This window comes from Neolamprologus multifasciatus, chromosome 17 (genome assembly GCF_963576455.1).
Source record: "Neolamprologus multifasciatus chromosome 17, fNeoMul1.2, whole genome shotgun sequence".
In the NCBI taxonomy this organism is placed as follows: Eukaryota; Metazoa; Chordata; class Actinopteri; order Cichliformes; family Cichlidae; genus Neolamprologus; species Neolamprologus multifasciatus.
This window is the reverse complement of record NC_140455.1, coordinates 29,510,559-29,531,330: the sequence shown is the minus strand read 5'-3', so window position 1 is coordinate 29,531,330 and position 20,772 is coordinate 29,510,559. Positions and strand designations below refer to the sequence as shown.

Sequence of the window (20,772 nt, the reverse complement as noted above, 5' to 3'; positions counted from 1 at the left end):
GAAGTGAGAATGGTGATAGGAAAGGAAATGCAGACACATGAATAACTAAAACTAGGGGAAATGACAGTGGATGACGAGACAGATAACACTTAGGGAACAAATACAAATGGCACTTAAATATAAGTAGGACTGAAAACTCAAAACACTAGTAATAACTGAGAATTCAAAACCAAACAACTAATAAAACTAATAAGAAGGAGAAAAGACTCCCAAAATAGCAATCACCAGAAACGTCAAAATATCTCACAAAAATCCAAAAGTACTACAATCAAACACACAGACTACAACATTGTGAACTGCGGGAAGACGCCCACACAAGCAAGGGGGGGAAATGTGAAAGTTCACACATAACCCCATCAGTTAGTGCTAAACCACCAGGTCAGGATCTGAGATACTCAGATCCCACCTTTCAATACCTACCAATAATTCAAACCTAGAGGAAAATTAAACTGTGTTAGGGGGTGAACAGTGGGTATTACTGGTCATTAAATCAGGCTTTAAATTCAGTAGAGTGCTCACCACGGATTCTGTCTCTTCATTCACTAATGTCCACTAATACTAAACCTCTGTTTGTTTAAAAATTTTGGTTTTAAAAATATCAGTTGCAAGAATTTATTTCTTTTGATTTCTTTTCTTTTGGTTGTGCACAGACTCCTGACTATTAACTCAAATAGAAAACAATAAATTAATTATTTGGTAATTGGATGTCATCAGATCATAAAGACACAGAGGTTACACAACTTTGTAAATGTCACAGTTTATTATATTTCACTGATATTGTGACATTTATGTTTACATTTTAAGACACCAGATTGTCAAGATACTAAAAAAGAAGGATAAAACAATTATGTGTTTTTACACAAATGGAAGGTTTACCCGTCATCTCTTTAATGGCCATGTGGGCTTGAGATTTTGTTAACCCTTAGACACATAAGTGGGTCAAAAAGGATCTGGTGTGGTCTTTTCCTTGCAATATCTAATTAATGAAAAGTTGTTATAATTTCATGTTCCAACTATTCCTTAAAAAAGTGTTTTTGATATTATGCCAATGACATTTTTAACTTACCTTTTATACATGTACAAAGTTTTAGTTTTTGTGTTACTACCCCAAGCTTCCATAAGTGGGCCAAAAATGACCCGTAATCATTTCCTATGGAATTTCATAGGAACCTTTGATTATTGTCAACTGCGACTGTCAGGAAAATATATTTTATTGAACGCAAAGAGTGTAACACGTTAAGAAGATTATTTTAAACAGCAAGAACTAGCAGGCAGCACACATTTACCATTTAGAGTGTTTGTGTCACTGTAGACAAACAGCTTGTGCTGTTCGGAGGTTCAAATTTCTACAGTAGATGCCAAACAAGCTTGTCATAGCCAAAAGTTCTTCTGAGTCTGTGATGCATGCATCCCCTATGCAAGAACTGGATGGGTTTATATTGGGAGACAGTCAGGGGAAGAAGTTCAGAATCTGGGAGAAATCCCGGTCCAGCAGTTTTGCACTAGGTTCAAAAAGACAAGACGCAACATCACCACAGATAATGTTGCCTCCTGTGCAGTGTCTTCTGAAGAGGTTTACAGCACAGAGTTTGCATTCAGCGGTACGGCATGGAGGAAAATACCAGAAAGGATTAAAAAAAAAACACAATTAATCACATTCTACGGTTTGTTGGCACCTACACCTGCCAGTGTAAAACACAGAGGTGGCCCATGGTGCTGTGGTGCAGCTTCACATTGGTATCTGGTATCGCAACTGCAAGACGGGTCATCCTCACCGAGCTCTCAAAGGAGCTTGCTGCATCACATATGAGAAGCCGGCTGGAAGGTTGCTCCCAACGGCAAACCACAATCACAGTGACAAAAGCCACAACTGGGCCCCAGGAAAAAAAAGCCAATCAAAGACCACAAGATTTCAGATCCAAGTAACGAAGATCATAAAGTCAGCAGTCGGTGCGACAAAATCAATGTACCTGTGTGAAGGGATTACAGCCAGAAATAGGTCAAAACTTCATACAGACAGGAGGACAAAGAAAATAAAAAGAGAGGAAGTATCTCTCATACTGACACACAAACAAAACTGATGTTGACATTGTTCTGTTGCTGGTTTGTATGTTTTTTTTTTCATTTCCGATTTTCAAAATGTGAAAAAAAAAATTTCAAACATCAAATCATTCTTGTCTGAACCAAAATATAGTATAAAATATAACACAAATGATTATTTTTAATCACAATAACAAAAACGGCATAATTAACACAGGGCATTTTTGACCCACTTATGGAAGAATGTTGGGTCCAGTCACTCGTGCATCCAAGGGTTAACACGCGTCACCCTGCAAAGGTCCAGGACCAGGTCACACTTGCTCAGCTCTCCTCGTGCATGAACTGAAACACGTGTGAGGGACATCTATTTCATATACTAGACATTCATTTTTTGTTTTTAATTCAGTCTGTAAAAAAACAACTGAAATAAGGTATTGCATTAAATGAGTACTTTGGCTGTTTTCACACTTTAGTCACATGTATAAATAGAACATGTTTCACACAGACAACAGGTCACCATACAGGTCATACTCTCTGTAGGTCAGGTAGTTCATCAGCCTTGGGGGGAAGGGACCAGCAGCCATAGTTTCAGGGTCATTCAAGGTCCTGAGGCTCATGTGACTTCTGATTACCAGTCGACACAAGTGCTGCAGAGACCGTGGCTTCCCTTTGGACACAGAAACACACATAACCTCCAGCTATTTAAATCATTTTTCAAAATGTCATGTTTTTCCCTGCTTTAGAGTGCATGTTTTGCACGTTTTTCTTATGTACAGACTTGTCTCTGCAGTTTTACCCAGTATGTCAGAAATCTCATCCCACTCCGGCCTCCTCTGCAGGATTTGTCTGAGCTTAAAACAAATGCTGACATGGCTGACGTAGTCCAGTAGCATCCTTACCACTTTGCCAACAACGTGAGCAAGGCATGATACTGACACAAACTCACAGAACTGAAAAAGAAAAGAAAAGGGAAGTGACATATTGTAGAGGTTAGCTAACAGATGCTCTGTGTGTCTGCCTGTAGTGTCTCTTACTGAGATGACTTTAGGTTGACTGTAAATCTGATAGGCTTGGTTATGCAGCTCAGTCCAGGTACTATCCAATTCTTCACTGTCACCATGACCGCACTGGAAACACCTGTACGGTTGCAGAAATCCGATCATGAAATTGATGAATCTGAACTACATATCCTCTGTAAATAAATCGAATATCGACTAATTTCACAGCAGGTATACGTGCTTGTAAGCGTGATATCCACTGTTGAGCAGCAATCGCAGCATGACGTGGTCTCTGAAGCAGTACTGCAGTGCTGTGGGGAACACCGTGTTGCTGATCACTCTGAAATAACAGTTAACCTCTGCTCCATGGGACAGCAACAGCTCCACCAAGTCGAACCTGGTTACAGAAAGAAAAAAGGAAGATTTTAATGCCTCTGCTGTAACATAGCGCTGCCAATACCAGAAATGATAATAGTCAGAAATTACATGTACTGTATAGTCAAATTACATTTATAGTGATGTTAAAAAAATATTTGCCTAATCGTACTTCCTGATTTCTTACTGTTTTGCATATTTGTCACACTGCCTGTGAGCATGTTTCAGATAATAGACAAAGGTAACCTGTGTTAACACTGAATATTTGACACAGCAATTGTCCTCTAAATCTAATAAGTGGTTGGCTTTGACTAGGCCACATTTTGGTAAACATGACATGATCATTGGAGTAATTTTGGTAGGCCAAGCACTCCAGGAAATGTTGGCTTTACAAAGGCTTTGTAAGCCTTTTCAGACTGATATATAGCAATGACTTTGTTTCTCATCTGTTCTTAAGTTTCTTTAAATTTTAAAACGATGAGCTGATTTTTGAGATCCTTTAGCCTCCTTTACTTTTTCACACAAATTCCTCATTCAGTAGGTAATAATCAGGCCTGGGTTTGAATAGTGAATAGTGACTAAATTCAGCTTTCTATAAAAATATAGTTAATTACAGTTAAATTGCACCAAGCAGGTGCAATTACTTTTTCACACTGGGCCAAATTGGTTGGACCAGCTTTTTCCCTTAATAAATTAAATCATTGTTAAATAACTGTACTTTGTATTTACTCGGGTTAGCTTTGTCTAATTTTAAAATGTGTGACGATAGGAAACACGCTAGTGTGATAAAGAAATCAGGAGGGGGCAAATACTTTTTTACAGTACATACGCTATTTACCTCTCAGCACGTATAGAAACCAGTATGCATCGCAGTGGATCCAGGTCAGTTCTCGCGCCAGCCGCCAGCAACCTCTCCGAACAGGTCACATCACCGTTGGACACAGCGAAGTAGAGAGGAGTCTTCCTGAGGTCCCCGTAGTTCTCTGCAGCATTTACAGTACTTGTGCTTACAAATATAAACGACTTCTTTAAGAGGACTGGAAACTTCATCACTTTAGAAAATCCCAACATCACCAAGCATTGACTTTGCATATTGCTCTACATATACAGTGTTGGGGAGTATAGGGGGAGTAATACATGTACCGCCGTTACGTATTTAAAATACAAAACATGAGTAACTGTATTCCGTTACAGTTACCGTTTAAAAAGGTGGTATTTAGAATACAGTTACTTTGTTGAAATAAATGGATTACACGGCGGTACTTCCCTGTTTCATATTGTCGCGGGTCAGGCCTGTTTGGGTTTTGTTTGACAGCTACGTTCTGTTGTTCCAGGTGGCAGCGTTACGGTTGCCATGGTTACAGGGTGACGCGCTCTCTCTCTGCGTGTTTCCTGGGTGAGAGAGGCCTTTTTGTTGTGTTGTGCTAAGCTAATAGGCAGAATGCTACAGGTATAGCTCTAAAGAATGTAGCATCATAGGCAGTGTAGTCCGTGCTGCTGGGAGAATGGACTGCCATACACGTTATGTGTCTGTGAGCGAGGGAGGGAGAAAAAGGAAAAGTATGAGCTGTCATCGAGCAAAAACGGGAGCTGGAAGCATGTAAATATAAAAATAACCACTGCAGCCAAGAAGAGTGCCTGACGAGCCCAGTTGTAAGTAAGCTATTAAGACTCGACTGTACATCGTGTTCGTGTTTTCCTCCAAAAACAATAAGTTCCGTTGGAGCAGTCTTTCAATGCTGCTCTCTGTCTGTCGCTAGCAAAGTTGACCCAGACAACAAAGTAAAGCTAGTTTTCGGCTACGAGCCCAATACAGAACCCACAGTATTAGCCAGAGGTCCCTTTACTACGGTTCGGAGCCGCGGACCTTCAGTAACAGTAATAAATCACAGCAATAGAACATTCATGTAGTTATAAACAGCATGATAATATATTAAGTAATCCAAAGTATTCAGAATACGTTACTCTCATTGAGTAACGTAACGGAATACGTTACAGAATACATTTTGGGTCATGTATTCTTTATTCTGTAATGGAATACATTTTAAAAGTAACCTTCCAACACTGTACATATATAGTCGAGTGTATAGATGTTTAGTTCTGTGTTCAGATGGATAAACTTCACACTGATTTGCATTTTTTGCAGTGTAATGTCGCAAATATGAACCACAACTTTATCAGTGATGGGGGCTGAAGCACCCTTCACAGTCACTGAAGAGATGTTTTCATCTGCACTTGTTTTTTGCATGTGCGTGCATCTTTGCATTTACCAAATGTGTGTATTTGCGTGTACCGCTTTAGTCCTACATAATTTAGAAACTCACTATGATAACTAACGTGCGCATCCAGCTGATTCGTACCAGAGATGTGTGCATGTAGCAGGGCATTGACATCATAACCCTTCTGGATAAGCAGCTCTAGACACTGAACCTGCCCCCCGTCTGCAGCAGAGTGGACAGGGCTCTGGCCTGAGAGGCGAATAGCTCTCCTTGTGGTGATAGGGATGAGAGTCCTCAGGATTCTGAAGAGAAAGAAGGAGAGAGAGATCGGGTGGGTGAGTGGGAGATAAACAGGAAGAGAGCGGGGCAAAACACAAAACAGAACAGAGACAAAAATGTTCATTAGATCGTGGTGTGAGCTCTACTGTTATTCAGTGACAGAAGTGAAAAACAGTGATAAACAGAGGGCTCTTTGTGGCGATGAGTACAGAGAAAGCACTGCAGCTGCGGAGACAGATGCGTTACATTCAAATTGGCTGCAAAATTAGAGGAAAGTGTTTTGGTCAAGGTATTTATTTTGGGGATTATTAGTTAGAATTCAGATGTTATTGGGTTTGAGAGTGAGCTTCAAGTTGCATGAACTCACAGTATGTATCCTTCATACGCAGCTCTATGGATGGGCAGCTGGCAGGCGTAGCTGGCAACATTTGGGTTGGCTCCATGCTCCAAAAGCAGCTTGACACAGTCCAGGTTTCCAGATCCAGTTGCATCATACAGGACTGTGTCTCCATTGCTTGCCTGGGCATTCACATCACCACCTAGTGGAGTTCAGAGAAAATACAGCAATGTCTGACACCTCAGGAAGTTGTTATGAGGCATGATACAACATATACTGTTTTACCGTGATGTATGAGTATGTCTAAAACTTCATAGTTGCCATGTTCAGCTGCGATCCCCAGCGGTGTCACGCCATGACCGTCTCTGCTTGTTATTTTGGCTCCATGTCGGAGTAACAGCATCATAATAGCTGCACAACCCTCCTGGGGTGAGGGATAGGACACACATGAACACAGAAGGAAACAAAGGTAATAAAAACTAGAGAAAAAGAAAATTTTGTGCTTAAACCTGAACTTTGAGTTTAGATTCAGCTCCATTCACCTTTGCTGCCTCGTGAATGGCCCTCCACTTGGTGAGACACACCTGCTCTACAAAGGCCCCGCCCATGATGAGGGAAATAGCCATGTCGTATGAGCGTTGTCTCACTGCTGCAAAAATGGAAAACAAAAAATGATTCCATTAAAAAAAAGCATAATAATGAAGGTGTTGCGTCAGCTGTCTGAGTGTGTTGTGCTACCGATTAGCAGAGGTGATTCATTCCTGCTGTTGTTGTTGTGCGGTGAAGCTCCGTGCTTCAGAAGTAGCTTGATGTTTTCCACCTGCCCGGCCTCAGCTGCGAGAGTCAGAGCTGTATCACCGTCCTCCGTCTGCTCCTCCAGGGTCAGGTCGGTGGATTCCAACACTGCAATAAGAACACCATTAAGACTGCGTTAAAGGTGGAAATCTACTCAGCCCACTGCTCCAGTAATTGTAGCTTACATTCCACTAAATAGTTTGATCAAGCTGAAATCACACTGGTTTTCACTCTCACCCTGCAGCACCGTGATTAGGACATCTGGCTGCAGCTGCACAGCTGCTGCATGCAGAGGCAGCCAGCCCCTGCTGTCACTCTCTCTGAAGGCAGAAGCACAACCTGACAGCTCCTGCAGCGCATCCACATCACCTGCCAAGATACAAACAAGAGCCACACATAGGGAAACATTTTTAATATTTATGACCAACAGTGAGTTTAAATGTAGGTGCGCCCGCCTTGTACGTCTTTGCTTAATGCCGCATGCAAAAGTCAAACATGATTAAAGGGAACGTTACCTTTTTGAATGGCTGCCATAATCTTCATAAACTCCACACTATTTGTGTTTTTCCTATGAAAATGAAAGTGTTTACTCTGGAAACACTATGATAGAGCTTCATTATACTTTTGAGGCTGATTGCCTTAAAATTTCGTTAATTTGGAACATAAACAACTCCTAACAATACAGTTAGGTCCATAAGTACAGGTTAAGTATAGTAAAAGTTCCTATAATCTTGGTTTTTTCCACAATTGTGCAGGCTCTTTTCAATGTTTTCTGGCAAACTTTAATCTGGCCTTCCTGTTCTTGAGCATAACCAGTGGTTTGCACCTTGTTGTAAACCTTCTGTATTTACATTCTGCTGATTGTAGACTTTGACAATGGTACGCCTACCTCCTCAACAGTGTTCTGACTTGGTTAGATGCAGGATGAATTATGTGTATAGGGCTTTATTCTCTGCTCGGATTCAGCCAAATGCTGCAAAAGTGACTGGATGATGCTTCACAATGAAAACAGATCGTGATCTGAAGCATACTGGGAACGCTACTCAAGCTGAAAGTCTGCATTTCAATCACATCTGGATTGTTTCATTTAAAACCACTGTGACATTGTATGCGGACAAAATTACAAAATCTGTATGATTGTCCAAATACTTATTGACCTAACTGTCAATTTTCATTAATAATAAACATTAAAGACCCTTCTTGGGTTTCCATACCTATCTGTTTGCACTGAGCATGGCAGCTTGTAGGCATCTTGAATGCTCTCTCGAATAGCAAACTCAATCAAGTCTTCATTTATGGCCTCCTGTTCAAAGTCATCCATTTCTGTATGTAGAGACAAAAGCAAGAGAAAGAATTCTTTTCATAAATAGGAGTTTTGCATACAGTATGAAGGTGAATTATACAATGTTGAAACCTTATCAGTCTGTAGATCGTGCTTTCTGCACAGCATGCAACTTGCTTATTAGTGAGGTGTTTCTGGCACGGTATCACCACTATTCATGCAGGACATAAGCATGCTAATGTAAAGCTGTCCTATTGGAAATTACACAACAAACTTAACTTTCATTTCATGTTAGTCATATTAGTCGGTCTCACCGGTTGATCTGAATAAGTCCCCTTGAGGTCTCCAGCTCACAGCCTGGTTGTGTTTTTGTTTAGCACTGTGTTAAGCTGTTTGGGTTATATTTAGATGTGACCTGCTTTAGATGACCTGCCTCAGCTCAGACTATGCCTTCCACGTCTTCTCTTACAACTGCAGCAGACAAAGTACTTCTGCACTGTGTGTTCAGTCTAATTAAGTTATTTGTTCCCGTGTAATTGAAACACGCAAGCTTGTGAGAAGTTGAGACCTGACTTTTGGAAACCTGCATTCATTGCATTAGCTTAAAATAATAAAATGATGAAGAAGTTCTGCATATAATGTAGATGTAGGTAAGATGTATGCAAAAGAAGGGATAATTCCCTTCCAAAGCTGCTTCCATGGAAAGACAGTGAAAGGACACATGGCTGCAGCTGATTTCTGATTGATTTGCATAATTCATTCCTGTATAATGTTGGAAAAAAATAGTGGAAAATGTCACTGGTAATTTCTCAAAGCCCAGAATGATCTCCACATTAACAGTCTCTCAACCTTAAGTATATTACACTTATGCCCATATTTAGCAGAAAGGGACTGAGCTGATTTGGCCTGTTTGAAGTTTTGAAAAAGTGGGTTTTATTTTGCCCCCTAATTATTTGATGATCATGATTCATAATAAAATTTGATCATAAAGGAATAAAAGGGAAAGCAGGTACAGCAAACTGTTTAAAAACCGTAACCTACAAAGTCTGGGGAACTGACATAGGAGATTTTTTGGAAAAATAGATACACAAGGGAAATAGATATTAACGAATTAACTAACTACAAAGAAACAAACAATTTAAGATAGCTTTAATCAAATCCAAAATAACCAAAAATGTAATTAAATATCAAATTATGTTAACGGCATACTGAAATTAAATCCTTTCAATATTTTTTTTATTCAATGAAATTATTTTAATGACTTTAATGAGAGCTTTAACAAAGCAAAAATAAAAAAACATGGTTAATCATTTAATATAAAGTGGCTATAAACAGTATTGTTATTAAATAATATTTATTTTTTTATTTTTTGATGCATAGATCTTGCAACTAGAGTAATGTATATTTCATGGGGTTTCCCTCCCTGTGTCCAAGGGTTTCCATAAAAGGTCGTTTGCAGCTCCTCCCCCTCACTTTTGTCAGTCAGAGGGTGCAGGTGTTGGTAATGGATGTCAAGGTAGGGAAAACAGGCAGTGACACCTTGTTTGATGGGATTTGATCTCATATCTTACTTAAAACGATGCTACTGTAATTGGGATGGGCTGCTAGCTTGCCAGCTGGCAAGTTCAACGTAAACTTTAGCTAGCTATCTTGGTTTTAACAAAATATCATAGCAACTCTTACAAGTAATCCCAGCTAACTTGGCAGTAGCTCTGTAAAAGTGAATTCCCTTATAATTTATTTTTTTTTAAAACAGTGGCCCATGCTTATGTCAAACTGTACTATTTATGCTATATTTGACAGTAAATTTAAGGGGTGGCACTTAGAGCAATATTTTATTGTCATCAGCTAGTTTTATACTGGTTTTAAACCCTAAAAAATTATATATAGCCACATTTATATAGCTTAAACAATACTGGGACGGTTAGATTTAAATGTGAGACTATGGGGAAATCTCATTTCTGCTGCTGCACACAAACATCACCAATCCCAAATTTATTTTTATAACTCTAAATGACTATACATAATATAAAGCATATGCACTGTATGATGTAGCCATACTTTTGTATTCATCCCAAAGGTGCCTTGTCTCCTCCTGAGTCTCTTGACAAATTTGACTCTCTGCTTTGAATATGGGTCACCAATAACTGATCTCTATAGACTGTTGGTGAGTTGCTACAGGCTTGATGTATGTTACATTTGTTGTATGTTGTGGGGCTTTCTTGGCCCAGAATTAACCTCTGGGGAGGTGAGAACATCTTTATTTTCTTATTTCTGACAATCTGATAACCAAAGAGGTCTGCTATGCTTGGATAAAAGAAATTTTTAATTTTTAATCAAAATTCTGTTGGATTTTTTTTTTTTTTCTTCCCAAAAACCTCTCTGATGGGTCCCTATTTCCCCTATAGAAGCAGGATCTTCCCAGTGACTATTTGATTCCCATTAGTTATGTTACCAAAGAGGTGGTATGTATGAAATGAAGAAATATGAGCAAATTTCTTTTATTATTTTTAATTTTATTTTTGTTTGACAAAGGTTGTTCATGGTTTTTGTACATGCCTCTCCAGGCTGGCACTTGTTGGGTGGTGCTAAATATCTATCCAATGGCGCGAAGTCTTGAGAGATTGACCAACAATTTTGGTGACAAATCCAACAACAGCGAAAGCTGATCGAGGACTATTTGATTCCTCATGTGAACCACCACCGTGCCCAAGTACTCAACAAACATTTACGACTCCTCAAGAAACATCCCAGTCGCCACCTAACCTTAGAACTCAACAAACACCAGGTACAATGTTAATGCAGTTAATGCACCAGACTTGGATGCTTTATGTAACTTAGAAAATAATGGGAGGAAAAGTGTACTCAGTGTTTGTTTGGTTTGTTTTGTTTTTTTGTCATTTGCAGAGTTTCTGGAGGACGAAAACTTGACGCCTTTGATTTTTGCTACCATCTCCATGGCAGTTTGTGTCATTGTTTTTGCGTTTTTGTGGCTGGTGAGTAAACCATCAAACCCCTAACCCAGTAAGTTTATCAACTTTCCTTGCCCTGAAATTCCCAAAAAATTAGTGAGTAAAATCTCTAACAGAATGTAACAGTTCATCAAAAAAAAAATTTTCCCGCAAGTACTGTTGAGTCAACAATTTAATTCATCCATGCTGGCTTATGGATAAATGTCAACAAAACGTATGAGTTTAATACCAATAGAAAACACTTTATAGTGGTGTGCTTTTATCAGTAAAATATGATCAATATGTTAAACAAACCTGCCAGACATTCCTATTTGGTATTAAAATTGTGTGCATGTTGGTGTAACACCTCCTTTAAGACGTGCTATGTAGCTTCACAGGAAGCATTACTTCCACGAGTCTGGTCTGTTGGGAGTAGCGTTTGCAGTAATAAGAGGGCTAAGCATAAAAGCAAAGCTGTCTAAATTTACTGATCAAGCTACACTTTTATTCTCATCTATTGTCATGAGCTTTTGGTAGTGACCAAAAGTTTGAGTTCGTGGATACAAGCAGCAGAAATGAGTTTCCTTCTAAGAATGGGCTCTCAGACATTTGAGAGGAACTCTGAGTAGAGCTGCTACACATTGAAAGGGGTCAGTTGAGATTGTTCAAGCTACTGACTAGGCCTCCTAGGTATGTTGTTGTGGTCATGTCCCACCGGGAAGAGGCCGATGGACAGACCAAACACTCGCTGGAGAGACTACATCTCTCGGCTAGCTTGGGAATCTCTTGGTGTCACCCCCGGATGGACGAGCTGGTGTGGGGAGTCTGGTCTTCTCTGCTCAGACTGCTGCCCTTGCAACCCAAACCCAGATAAGCAGTGAAAGATGGATGGCTTGTTGCACAATGGCATAAGCATTAAGCTCAAAACTCTTTTTCCTGTGTACAACCTCTCCAGAAGTGCACTCTTGGCTTTCAGTTATTCAGGCAGATAACTGCATTAGTGCAGAAATGGTCCGTAATGCAAGCTGAGAAAGCATGGGACCACAGCTGTGCTGCTGCTTTTTAACAGTTTAAAGAGGACTGCACGGTTCTTTCTGGATAAAGAAACCCTAATTTGGGGTATCTATTTTGAACCTCTTCTAAAGAGAATCGGCCTTAGTGTTAAAACTTCAACTCAGCTGTACCGACTCTTGGCCTGTATGGTCTAATAAAGCTTATTTCCTAATGAGTCTTCATTTTAGTTGGCACTTCCAGGAAGGCAATTCTTCTAAAGTTCAACAGCTCATCAAAAATTCAGCAGTACTTTGAGGCTGTTTTTGTATGATAAACATTATTTGGGTGCTCTTTTTTTCTTTTCTCCAGTCCAGGTCCCGAAGGCGTTTACATGTTTGCAGCACTGAAAATATTCAAGTGCAACCTACTAAAATGAGCCAAACTCCGACTGCCTCTCTGAAGCGTGATTAATAAGAGGGAAGGGAAAAAAAACTGGACGGCAATAGAACGACTCACTCTCCAGGTTGTTCTGTTGTTGGCACGAGTCTGCTGGATAAATGAGTGATATGATGGCTTCAAGGCACAGACTAAAGCTGCTGTATGAGAGATTGCAGAATTCAACTGGTGCTATCTCGCAAACAACGCCACAAGAATCCGATCTTATGTTTTTTACCTCTCAATTCTTTAGTTATGTGTTTGAACCAATGTGAATTAAATATGAGATGATGCATAGCTGCATAATGTCTCTTTCTCTCCACTAGCTTACTGCTGCCACATAATGGAGTTGATGAAAGTTCTTGCATTTTGTATGGCACAAGAAGACAGAATATGGATGTCATACATTTATTTGTCATGAACAAACTGAGAATAGATCTCTTTGAATGACAAATATTTTTAAATACAAATTAACTTATTCGTACAGTCATAGCGTTGTTCGTCACGATTGTGCGCTGAGATGATTTCCAGGTCAGAGGCAGGACAAGGCACAAATGGAGAAATTAGTGGCTGGATAGCTGTCAAAAATTGCTTCTCATCCTGGCTGCTGTTTAAATCAGTTTGTCTGACGCTTCTGAAAAGACCAGCTTCTTTATCTGCTATTCTGAACTGGAGCCATTCAGGTGGTGATTCAGTTTGGGAGTCGCAGTTAAAAATATCATTGAAACCTCAAATCAAAATATCATTACACTGTCATCAACTGACCGTTTCCCTGTGGTTAGAGATCGGCCTTTAACTGGAGTATATTTACGCAAGTCCACACATGGAATTCTGACTTTCTAAAATGCAATGTATAAAAATGCACTTCACAAGTGGGTTATGCAACACCTATACGTGGAATAATGTGTATTTTTGAGCCCAGGTTTGTCCAAAATAATCAAAAAATATGTATACTGTAATAGGTTACAGCAAAAAGTACTGCATCAAAGAGCACCGCTGAACGTCTGAACTACCTCATCTGATTTTCACTTTCCAAACAACAGCTTGAGGAATAACCTTGACATATTCTAAGGGAAATATTCTCTCGAGAGAACAAGCACCCACTTTATCCTGACGAACAAATTGATATGTGGGAGTTTATGGAAAAGTCTCAGACAGCGTCAGTGTGCGACATAATGACTCAGCCTGTAGGCGGCCACTCCAACACGTCAGAAGTCCGCCAGTTTGTCTGAAGTGAAAGCAGACTGCCGGCCCATCCTCAAGTTTCACTACACGCTTGGACATTACACCCACAGACACACAGAGATGAGCTCTGTCTTTGGACTGAAAAAACTGAATTTCATGCACTGCATTTGAGAAACTTGGGATTCTTTCTCCATATGAGGAAGAAAGTAAGTATGTCCTTTAATTTCTTTCTTTTTTTTATGTTTTTAACATATGTAATATGTGTAACTGTAAATGCTTCCAGACTGGCATTGATTTTTCTTATCTATGCTCATTAAATAACAGGAATATTATTTTATATTAATATTTCCTGCATTCTTTGTTTTTTGTCAGCTGCTTACTTGTTATGAAATGCCACTGTGTGCTTTATATAAAGAAATTTAGCCTTGTGGTTTTCTTCAAGCTGACCGTTTTATTTGATAAGTGATAAACTGATTAGGGGAATATTACAATCAAATAACATTACAGGACTACATCAAAAAGTTCATGTTATGACGCATGCTTCCTTTTGGAGCTGCATTTAAAAGCAGTTGAATGTTATTAAGAGATCTACAGTAAATGCTGCACGTACTGCTGCTGCAACACTCTTCAAGAGGCAGTAACGTGACACGCTAAGAGGAGTAAAAAAAAATTGATTTTTTTTTTTAAAAGGATAAAATGCATTTTGCATTAAATGTGACACTAACGAGTTTGCGCATTCATTTATTAATTCATTGTTTATCGTTTGAAGCAGTGAGTTTTAAACTGGGAGTGTCACTTTACTTCACTGACAGTCTAAAATATATGTATCGTAAATTTACTGTAATATTGACAAAAATGAGAAAAAGGTTATACTAGGTAAAGTAGATCATTAAAACAGTTTATAGATCAAATTTAAATAATAATAATAATAATTGGATCCACAGATTTTGCTCCATTTCTAGTCTCAAAATGTTGCCCAGCCTTTTATTTATTGGCTTTTATGCCTGGCAAAGACATTGGAATCCTCACCTTTAAGTAAGGGGGGAAATTGATTATCCTGTAATACAACCACACTACCCTTAAACAAAACACTGAGGTTGAACTGGTCAACTTTCATTTCAGGGATGTGGTAAATCAATGCTCAGTAACAACTCCACACCGCAGCAGATGTCGATTGCTGTACCTTATGTAATGTAAGGTATACATTTCCCCCTCAGATCTTGAAAGCACCTTGTCTCCTCCTGAGTCTGGTAACAAGTTTGAATCTTTGCTCTGGAAAATTTGGGTCCCCAATAACTGATGATGTGAACAAGCTGCCAGTATTGGTGAGTTACTACAAGACTGATACATATCATATTTATAGTGCGTTGACACATGAACTTCTGTTTTGTGCTTCATGTTAAATTATTATCTCTGTAAGAGCTTCCATTCCTGATCATTTGTAGTAAAAACAAAAATCCTTCCCTGTCATTAATTCCTCTGTAGAAGCAGAATATCCCCTATGATTATGAGATTCCTGTTAGTTACATTCCCAAAGAAGTGGTATGTATAAAGCAACGTGAGAGAATCAAATATAAAATTGGTTTAAATTGAATCAAAGCTGCTCATAGTTATGTTTCTCCATCTTCAGGCTGGCACCTGCTGGGTGGTGTTAAATATCTATCCACTGGAGCAAAGTCTTCGGAAGCTGGCCAGCATGTTTGGCACCATCTCCACCAACAAAGACAACGTACTCCTCTTCATTGCAATGCTCAAGAGTTTACGCTTCACCTTAGACCACGAGAGGCTGGTAGGTAATCAGACACTGTGGTGTATGCTGCTCATCTTCTCTGCAAACAGTACTTAAATTTGTGCCTTTGTTGATTGTAAAATTTAAAGTATCAGTGATCAGGTAGAAAGCCCTTTTGGCAGTGTGTTGGTGTGCGTGTAGCACGAGTTACCTGTGATACATACACTCGTATGTATATCTCCATCAGGTAACGCTTAGAAATGTTCAGGCCTACAGGGCATGTGGAAACACACTAACATTATGCTAGTTTTGCAAATGAGCCCTGCAGCTTAATTTTAGGCCATATTAATGTAATAATCTAGACAGTGAGGGACTGTTTTAAGGAACATTTAATTGAATAACTAAGGTATTTAAGGTTGGCTTGTTGTCTGATTTCCCACAGGAAATGGCGATGCAGAGCTTCCAGTGTCACTATCAGGAACATGGCTTACTGACTGGTCCTTACTTTGACTACATCAGAGACTTCTTACACACTGCTGCTCAAGGACCAACTGACTTCTCCTGTGAGCCACCACCATGCCTTAGTACTGAACAAACACCAGGTACAGTCCTCATTTGCATTTAAAGTTCAAATTTTTTGTGAAAGCTTCCAAAATAAAGTCGATTATTGGAGGGGGAGGCATTCATTTAGGATTAGGAATCCAGCTGTGTACAGTAATCAGATATGCAGCCTTAAGGCAGAAGCTTTTATTTAAAAAAAAAAAAAAAAAAAAAAGTAATGTAATGACCTCTCAAAAACAAAAGGTATTGAAATGACCAGTCCCTAGCTGTAACTAAGATTGATTTCCATCAGAGTATTCTGTCACACATTCAATAAGGGCATTGGTCTGCCCTCTATCATATTTCTAAGGTGTAAGTGTGATTGGTTACATTGTCAATAACGTCCTCCTTGCAGGGGTTCATGAAGAGAATCGTGGGGGTGCTTGGTCGAGAAGATCTCCCCTGCTTTTGGTTCTCATCCCCTTCATCACTTGTGTTGCTCTCATAGTGTGGTTGGTAAGTGAATTTAGACTTGAGGCTTCCGTCTGCTGGTCTTTGTGGGTTAGGCTAAAAAAGCCTGGCTGTTAATGTGCCCTCATTATATTGAGCACTTCCAGGAAGGAAATTGTAAGGTTAACAGCTCATCAAAAATTCATTAGTAATCTGAGACTCTGTTAACGTAATAAAACCCACTTTTCAGATTTACTTTCTGTCATATGAAACTGTATGACCAACACAGGGTTGGTGCTTTTCTTCTTTTCCTTGTTTTTTTTAATTTTTAGGTCAAGTCTGGAAAGCGTTTACCAGTATGCAACACTGAAAATAGCCAAATGGAACCTTCTGACATGATCCCAACTGTGTCTATCTCCATCCCACTTCAAACACTCACCCACGCTGCTGACGCTCAGCCAGAGCGGGAAGCGATTGCTGAACATGAAAGTGGATGAAGGACGTTTAATAAAGAAGGAAAAACTCGGACAGCAGCATACCAGCTCACTCTCCAGTCAGCTGGATAAATGAGTGGTCTCCTCTGCTTTCACTCATCTGAGCGCAGGGTCCACAGCTACTCTGCAAGAGCAAACCCAAGCTGTTCTGGAGGCAGGTGTGCTACAAAATTCCACATCGGCACTTCTTTGGTAGCTGGTTATCTTTCATAATGGCTGTCAAAGCACAGATTTTCCTGCCTTGGGTTCAGCTGGCCTATTTTGTGACAACCAGATTCAGTTTGTTTTTCCTCACACTCTGGACTAATATCTTTAAGGGGTTTGTGCTTCACTTTGAAGCTGCAATCAAAAAAAAGTATCGCTGGAGCTTAAAATCATGTAATCATCACACGTCATCCACTTGTTGACTCTGTCTGGGCGGTTGCCAAGACCGCCCTTTCACTGCTTCGCGACAACCTGATTTCTACAAGCAGAAAAAGACGTACAGTCACATTAATGCTATCTGGAAAGGAAACAGCTAAAATGCTGTTGCTGCATTTTATCTCACACAGCCTGTCCTGTACTTGTTGTTGACATTATTATGATCTGCGATCTGTCGCAAATTGCAAACCTGCTACTCACAAACAACACACTGAGCAGTTCAACAAGTGTCCCACTTTGTGTATCAAAGATCTGACCAGATGGCAGATAGCCATCGCCAGAGGCACTTTGAATCCAGTCATTGTATTTTCAAAGCCGTTGCCCAGTGATCTATAGCTGCTGCTCAGCCGCAGTGAGTGTGTTAGAGGTTTTAATGCCTTATTCACTGGGTCAATCATGTTCAGTCATGAGAACATGACTCCCCGAGTGTGAGCGCTCTTGTAGTGCATGTGTCACAGACGGAGCGAGAGACAGTGCAGACAGGACGAGGGAAAGTGAGGGAGATAGGGACTGATAGATGGATGGACGGATGAGCTCAGTGAGAAGCATAAGGAGGGCTTGTTCTCGTCACAAAAGAACTGGCCGTAGGCTGGAGGAAATGCCAGTTACAAACGCGACTGATGTGCACAGATCCCTATGAATCAACAGGCTAAGAATCCTTCTAGACCGCAGGCTAAGCACCCTACAGAGCCCGGTTAGTATTCAATAACAGTTGACTGTATTTGAATGATTAACTTCCAAAACACACCCATGAAATATGGATATATCTTTGGTAAAATATCTTTCTGTTGTAGACTTCATGTAAACAGTGTTGTCTTTATAGTGAACCGTTTGTAAAGGTTTCATATTTGTATTTCGTGAAAACATGTTATTTGTGTGTGAAGTATTTAAGTTATTTGGTTACGTGTTTCACTTACAAAAATGTTTCCAGCTGTTTTGGTGATGCAAATGATGAACACGCCCAATTATATTGTGAATGTACAGGAGCTAGACAAAATACTGTGAACGCAGAAAGGAAAGTGCGTTATAACTCTAACCAAATTCAGAAAGCCATCATTTTGCACTGCAGGGGTCTGATCACATTTACAAATTACTATATTTAGATACTGTCCCCATATTTGAAAATTGTTTGTCTTGGATTTCCTCTGTTTTTCCTGAGGTTTTTCACCTATACAGTTCATCTGACTGACATGGCTGCAGCTTGGGAGGAGCATTTTAACTGTTTTTTTTCCCCTCATATTGATAATTCACATCCAACATTGTTCAGTATCGTTTATACCCAGATGAAAGTAAATTTTACAAGATGTCAGTCACCACATTGGACCTACTGTCTGTTACAGTGTAATTATTTGCAGAGAGCCTTTCCACTCTCCTCTGCTTGTAGTTTCTTATTTTCTCCACATTTTGCTGTGCTCAGGAGGCACCCAGCAGTGGGTGTTTAACTCCCAGCCAATAAAAGTTTTCTGGCTTTGAGGGTGGGGAAACGTGGTGACAACATTACATGCCTCCGTCTCTCTCCTCTGCTCTCTGTCTGTGTTGTGAATGTCTGTGCATATGTTCCTCCAGAGGCACATAGTTAAAGTGGCCAACTGGCAATGCTGCACCTTGCTGCAAAGGTGTGGCTGTGTTTGTTGTCTATAGGGTGACCGCAGTGAAATAATCAGAAAATGTTGTTTCATCTCCCTCGTGTCATTCACCCATTTTTTGGTTATTCTGTTGTTGAGGAGACAAAAGTGGGGAAAAGCTGGATGTAACATCTGTAATTAGCATAAAGTGTATACGATACTGTCGCCTTTTACTGTCGTTTTCATTGCAATACATTTTTTTTAAGGAACTTTATTTTTGCTAATCCATATAAATGGCTACTAAGCAGATGTTCTGCCAGTACTGTGCATATATTCTGATTTGTCATCAAAGTGAACCAAGTTTGTTGACTTCCTGAAATCTTTGTAATTGAAATGGTAGCCTTCATGTTCAGACATGTGAAGTTTATTTAACACTGGGCTTGATAAAAGGCCTCCATTCTTTTCTTTTCTTTTTTTTTTTTCTTCTTCGGGGAATATTTCGACATGCATGACCTCTGAACAAAGTATTGTATTCAGAGAGAATGGTGTTATTCCAAAGGGACAGAGGTTTATTTGGAGAATTTTTCCACATTCTGTTTTTCTTCACAAGCGACACTGCCACCCATAAAATGTCTGTGACTGTTGCAATAAAACTAATTCATGAAGTTGTTATGTTCAACAAAACAGTGCATTTGGGCTAAATGTTGTTAGACTATAAATGATTACATATTTTGACAAAGCACCTAAGATCTTGTAAGATTTGGTGTAGACAAGATGAATTACTTGACGTTTACATGTCTTTAAGACACATCTAATAATATAGAATAATTAACTTTTAATTGACCATTTAATTTCCTTACTTGCAGACCATGGCCAGCAGAAATCGGGTTATATTGAAAAGCTTTAGGTAAATATTCTATTCAGCCTTTCAGTTTATAGGGCAAATAGTGTATATGCTAAATCACCACTTCCTTGGGTATGCCTTGGTAGTGTTGGATTCAACCCCCTTTTGCCTTCAGAACTGCTTTAATTCGTCATGGCAATAATTCATCAGGTGCTGGACACATTCTTCTCAGATTTTGCTTCATATTAACATAACAGCATCACACAGTTACTGCAGATTTGTTGACTGCACTACACCGCCACCAGCAGCCTGAACTGTTAATAAAAGGCTGGATGGATTTGTGTTTTTATGTTGTTTATGCCAAAGTCTGACCCTATATCATCCGAGTACCAAAAATGGTCAACTTTATTATCCCCAAAGGGCAGTTTGTGGTACACTAGCGGCAAACAAGCACGCAATGAAAAATATCAGACACAAACAAGAAAAACAACAACAAGACTCCAGTTTGTCACTTAAAACATTAATGGCAGCAACGACAAAGGAAAACTTGTTAGTTCTGCACCGTGGTAATTTGTGTCTGCAGCTCAAACTTCGCCTCTGGACGGTATGATGATTTAGCAAGAATTGGTAGAGGCTTGCTTAGAATATTTAAAATCTAAAATGTTGAAAATTAATGAAAATTAATTAATGTCACTGATGACTGTCATCAACATGACAGTCATCAGTGACATTACCCAGGCATTTGTACTCATCACTGGCCAATCTTGGGCCAATTTTGGTGAACCTGTGTGAACTATAGCCTCAGTTTCCTGTCCTTAGCTGACAGGATTGGTACCTGGTG

At 39.6% G+C, this 20,772-nt stretch overlaps 2 protein-coding genes across 8 annotated transcripts; one reads left to right on the top strand and one right to left on the bottom strand.

The window, feature by feature from the left end:
• Positions 1–300: 300 nt before the first annotated feature.
• Positions 301–8,920, bottom strand: asb15b (ankyrin repeat and SOCS box containing 15b). 4 transcript variants are annotated; one of them, XM_085137278.1, is made up of 14 exons: positions 8,640–8,910; positions 8,258–8,366; positions 7,559–7,611; positions 7,281–7,412; positions 6,987–7,151; positions 6,791–6,897; positions 6,534–6,672; positions 6,279–6,450; positions 5,738–5,934; positions 4,252–4,396; positions 3,280–3,435; positions 3,075–3,177; positions 2,837–2,990; positions 301–2,707 (listed from the first exon to the last, which is right to left on the bottom strand). In XM_085137278.1, exons 2-14 carry the CDS (start codon positions 8,362–8,364, stop codon positions 2,538–2,540), a joined length of 1,800 nt encoding a protein of 599 aa, XP_084993404.1. In that variant the 5' UTR covers positions 8,365–8,366; positions 8,640–8,910; the 3' UTR covers positions 301–2,537. The 4 variants fall into 4 exon arrangements, with proteins under 4 accessions (XP_084993404.1, XP_084993405.1, XP_084993401.1 ...); XM_085137279.1 differs by having other exon boundaries at positions 5,774–5,934; positions 8,640–8,905; XM_085137275.1 differs by having other exon boundaries at positions 2,837–3,177; positions 8,640–8,920.
• A 761-nt stretch (positions 8,921–9,681) lies between these two features.
• On the top strand, positions 9,682–20,578 carry LOC146499606 (uncharacterized). 4 transcript variants are annotated; one of them, XM_085137285.1, is made up of 12 exons: positions 9,682–9,841; positions 10,406–10,492; positions 10,734–10,790; positions 10,893–11,113; positions 11,233–11,321; positions 12,644–14,095; positions 15,107–15,214; positions 15,375–15,431; positions 15,520–15,678; positions 16,061–16,220; positions 16,574–16,674; positions 16,941–20,578. In XM_085137285.1, exons 6-12 carry the CDS (start codon positions 14,084–14,086, stop codon positions 17,103–17,105), a joined length of 762 nt encoding a protein of 253 aa, XP_084993411.1. In that variant the 5' UTR covers positions 9,682–9,841; positions 10,406–10,492; positions 10,734–10,790; positions 10,893–11,113; positions 11,233–11,321; positions 12,644–14,083; the 3' UTR covers positions 17,106–20,578. The 4 variants fall into 4 exon arrangements, with proteins under 4 accessions (XP_084993411.1, XP_084993410.1, XP_084993409.1 ...); XM_085137284.1 differs by having other exon boundaries at positions 9,687–9,841; positions 12,639–14,095; XM_085137283.1 differs by lacking the exon at positions 12,644–14,095 and having other exon boundaries at positions 9,720–9,841; positions 16,941–20,569.
• Positions 20,579–20,772: the final 194 nt, after the last annotated feature.

Bases quoted from the DNA above. Each gene is read 5' to 3' on its own strand.
- asb15b (XM_085137275.1), bottom strand. From the start codon at position 8,364: ATGGATGACTTTGAACAGGAGGCCATAAATGAAGACTTGATTGAGTTT. The intron at 7,152-7,280 runs GTGAGAGTGAAA...TTCTTATTGCAG, and splicing joins CCTAATCACGGTGCTGCAGG to TGTTGGAATCCACCGACCTG. The intron at 6,898-6,986 runs GTAGCACAACAC...CCATTTTTGCAG, and splicing joins TGAATCACCTCTGCTAATCG to CAGTGAGACAACGCTCATAC.
- LOC146499606 (XM_085137283.1), top strand. From the start codon at position 11,283: ATGGCAGTTTGTGTCATTGTTTTTGCGTTTTTGTGGCTG. The intron at 15,432-15,519 runs GTATGTATAAAG...CTCCATCTTCAG, and splicing joins GTTACATTCCCAAAGAAGTG to GCTGGCACCTGCTGGGTGGT. The intron at 16,675-16,940 runs GTAAGTGAATTT...TTTAATTTTTAG, and splicing joins TTGCTCTCATAGTGTGGTTG to GTCAAGTCTGGAAAGCGTTT.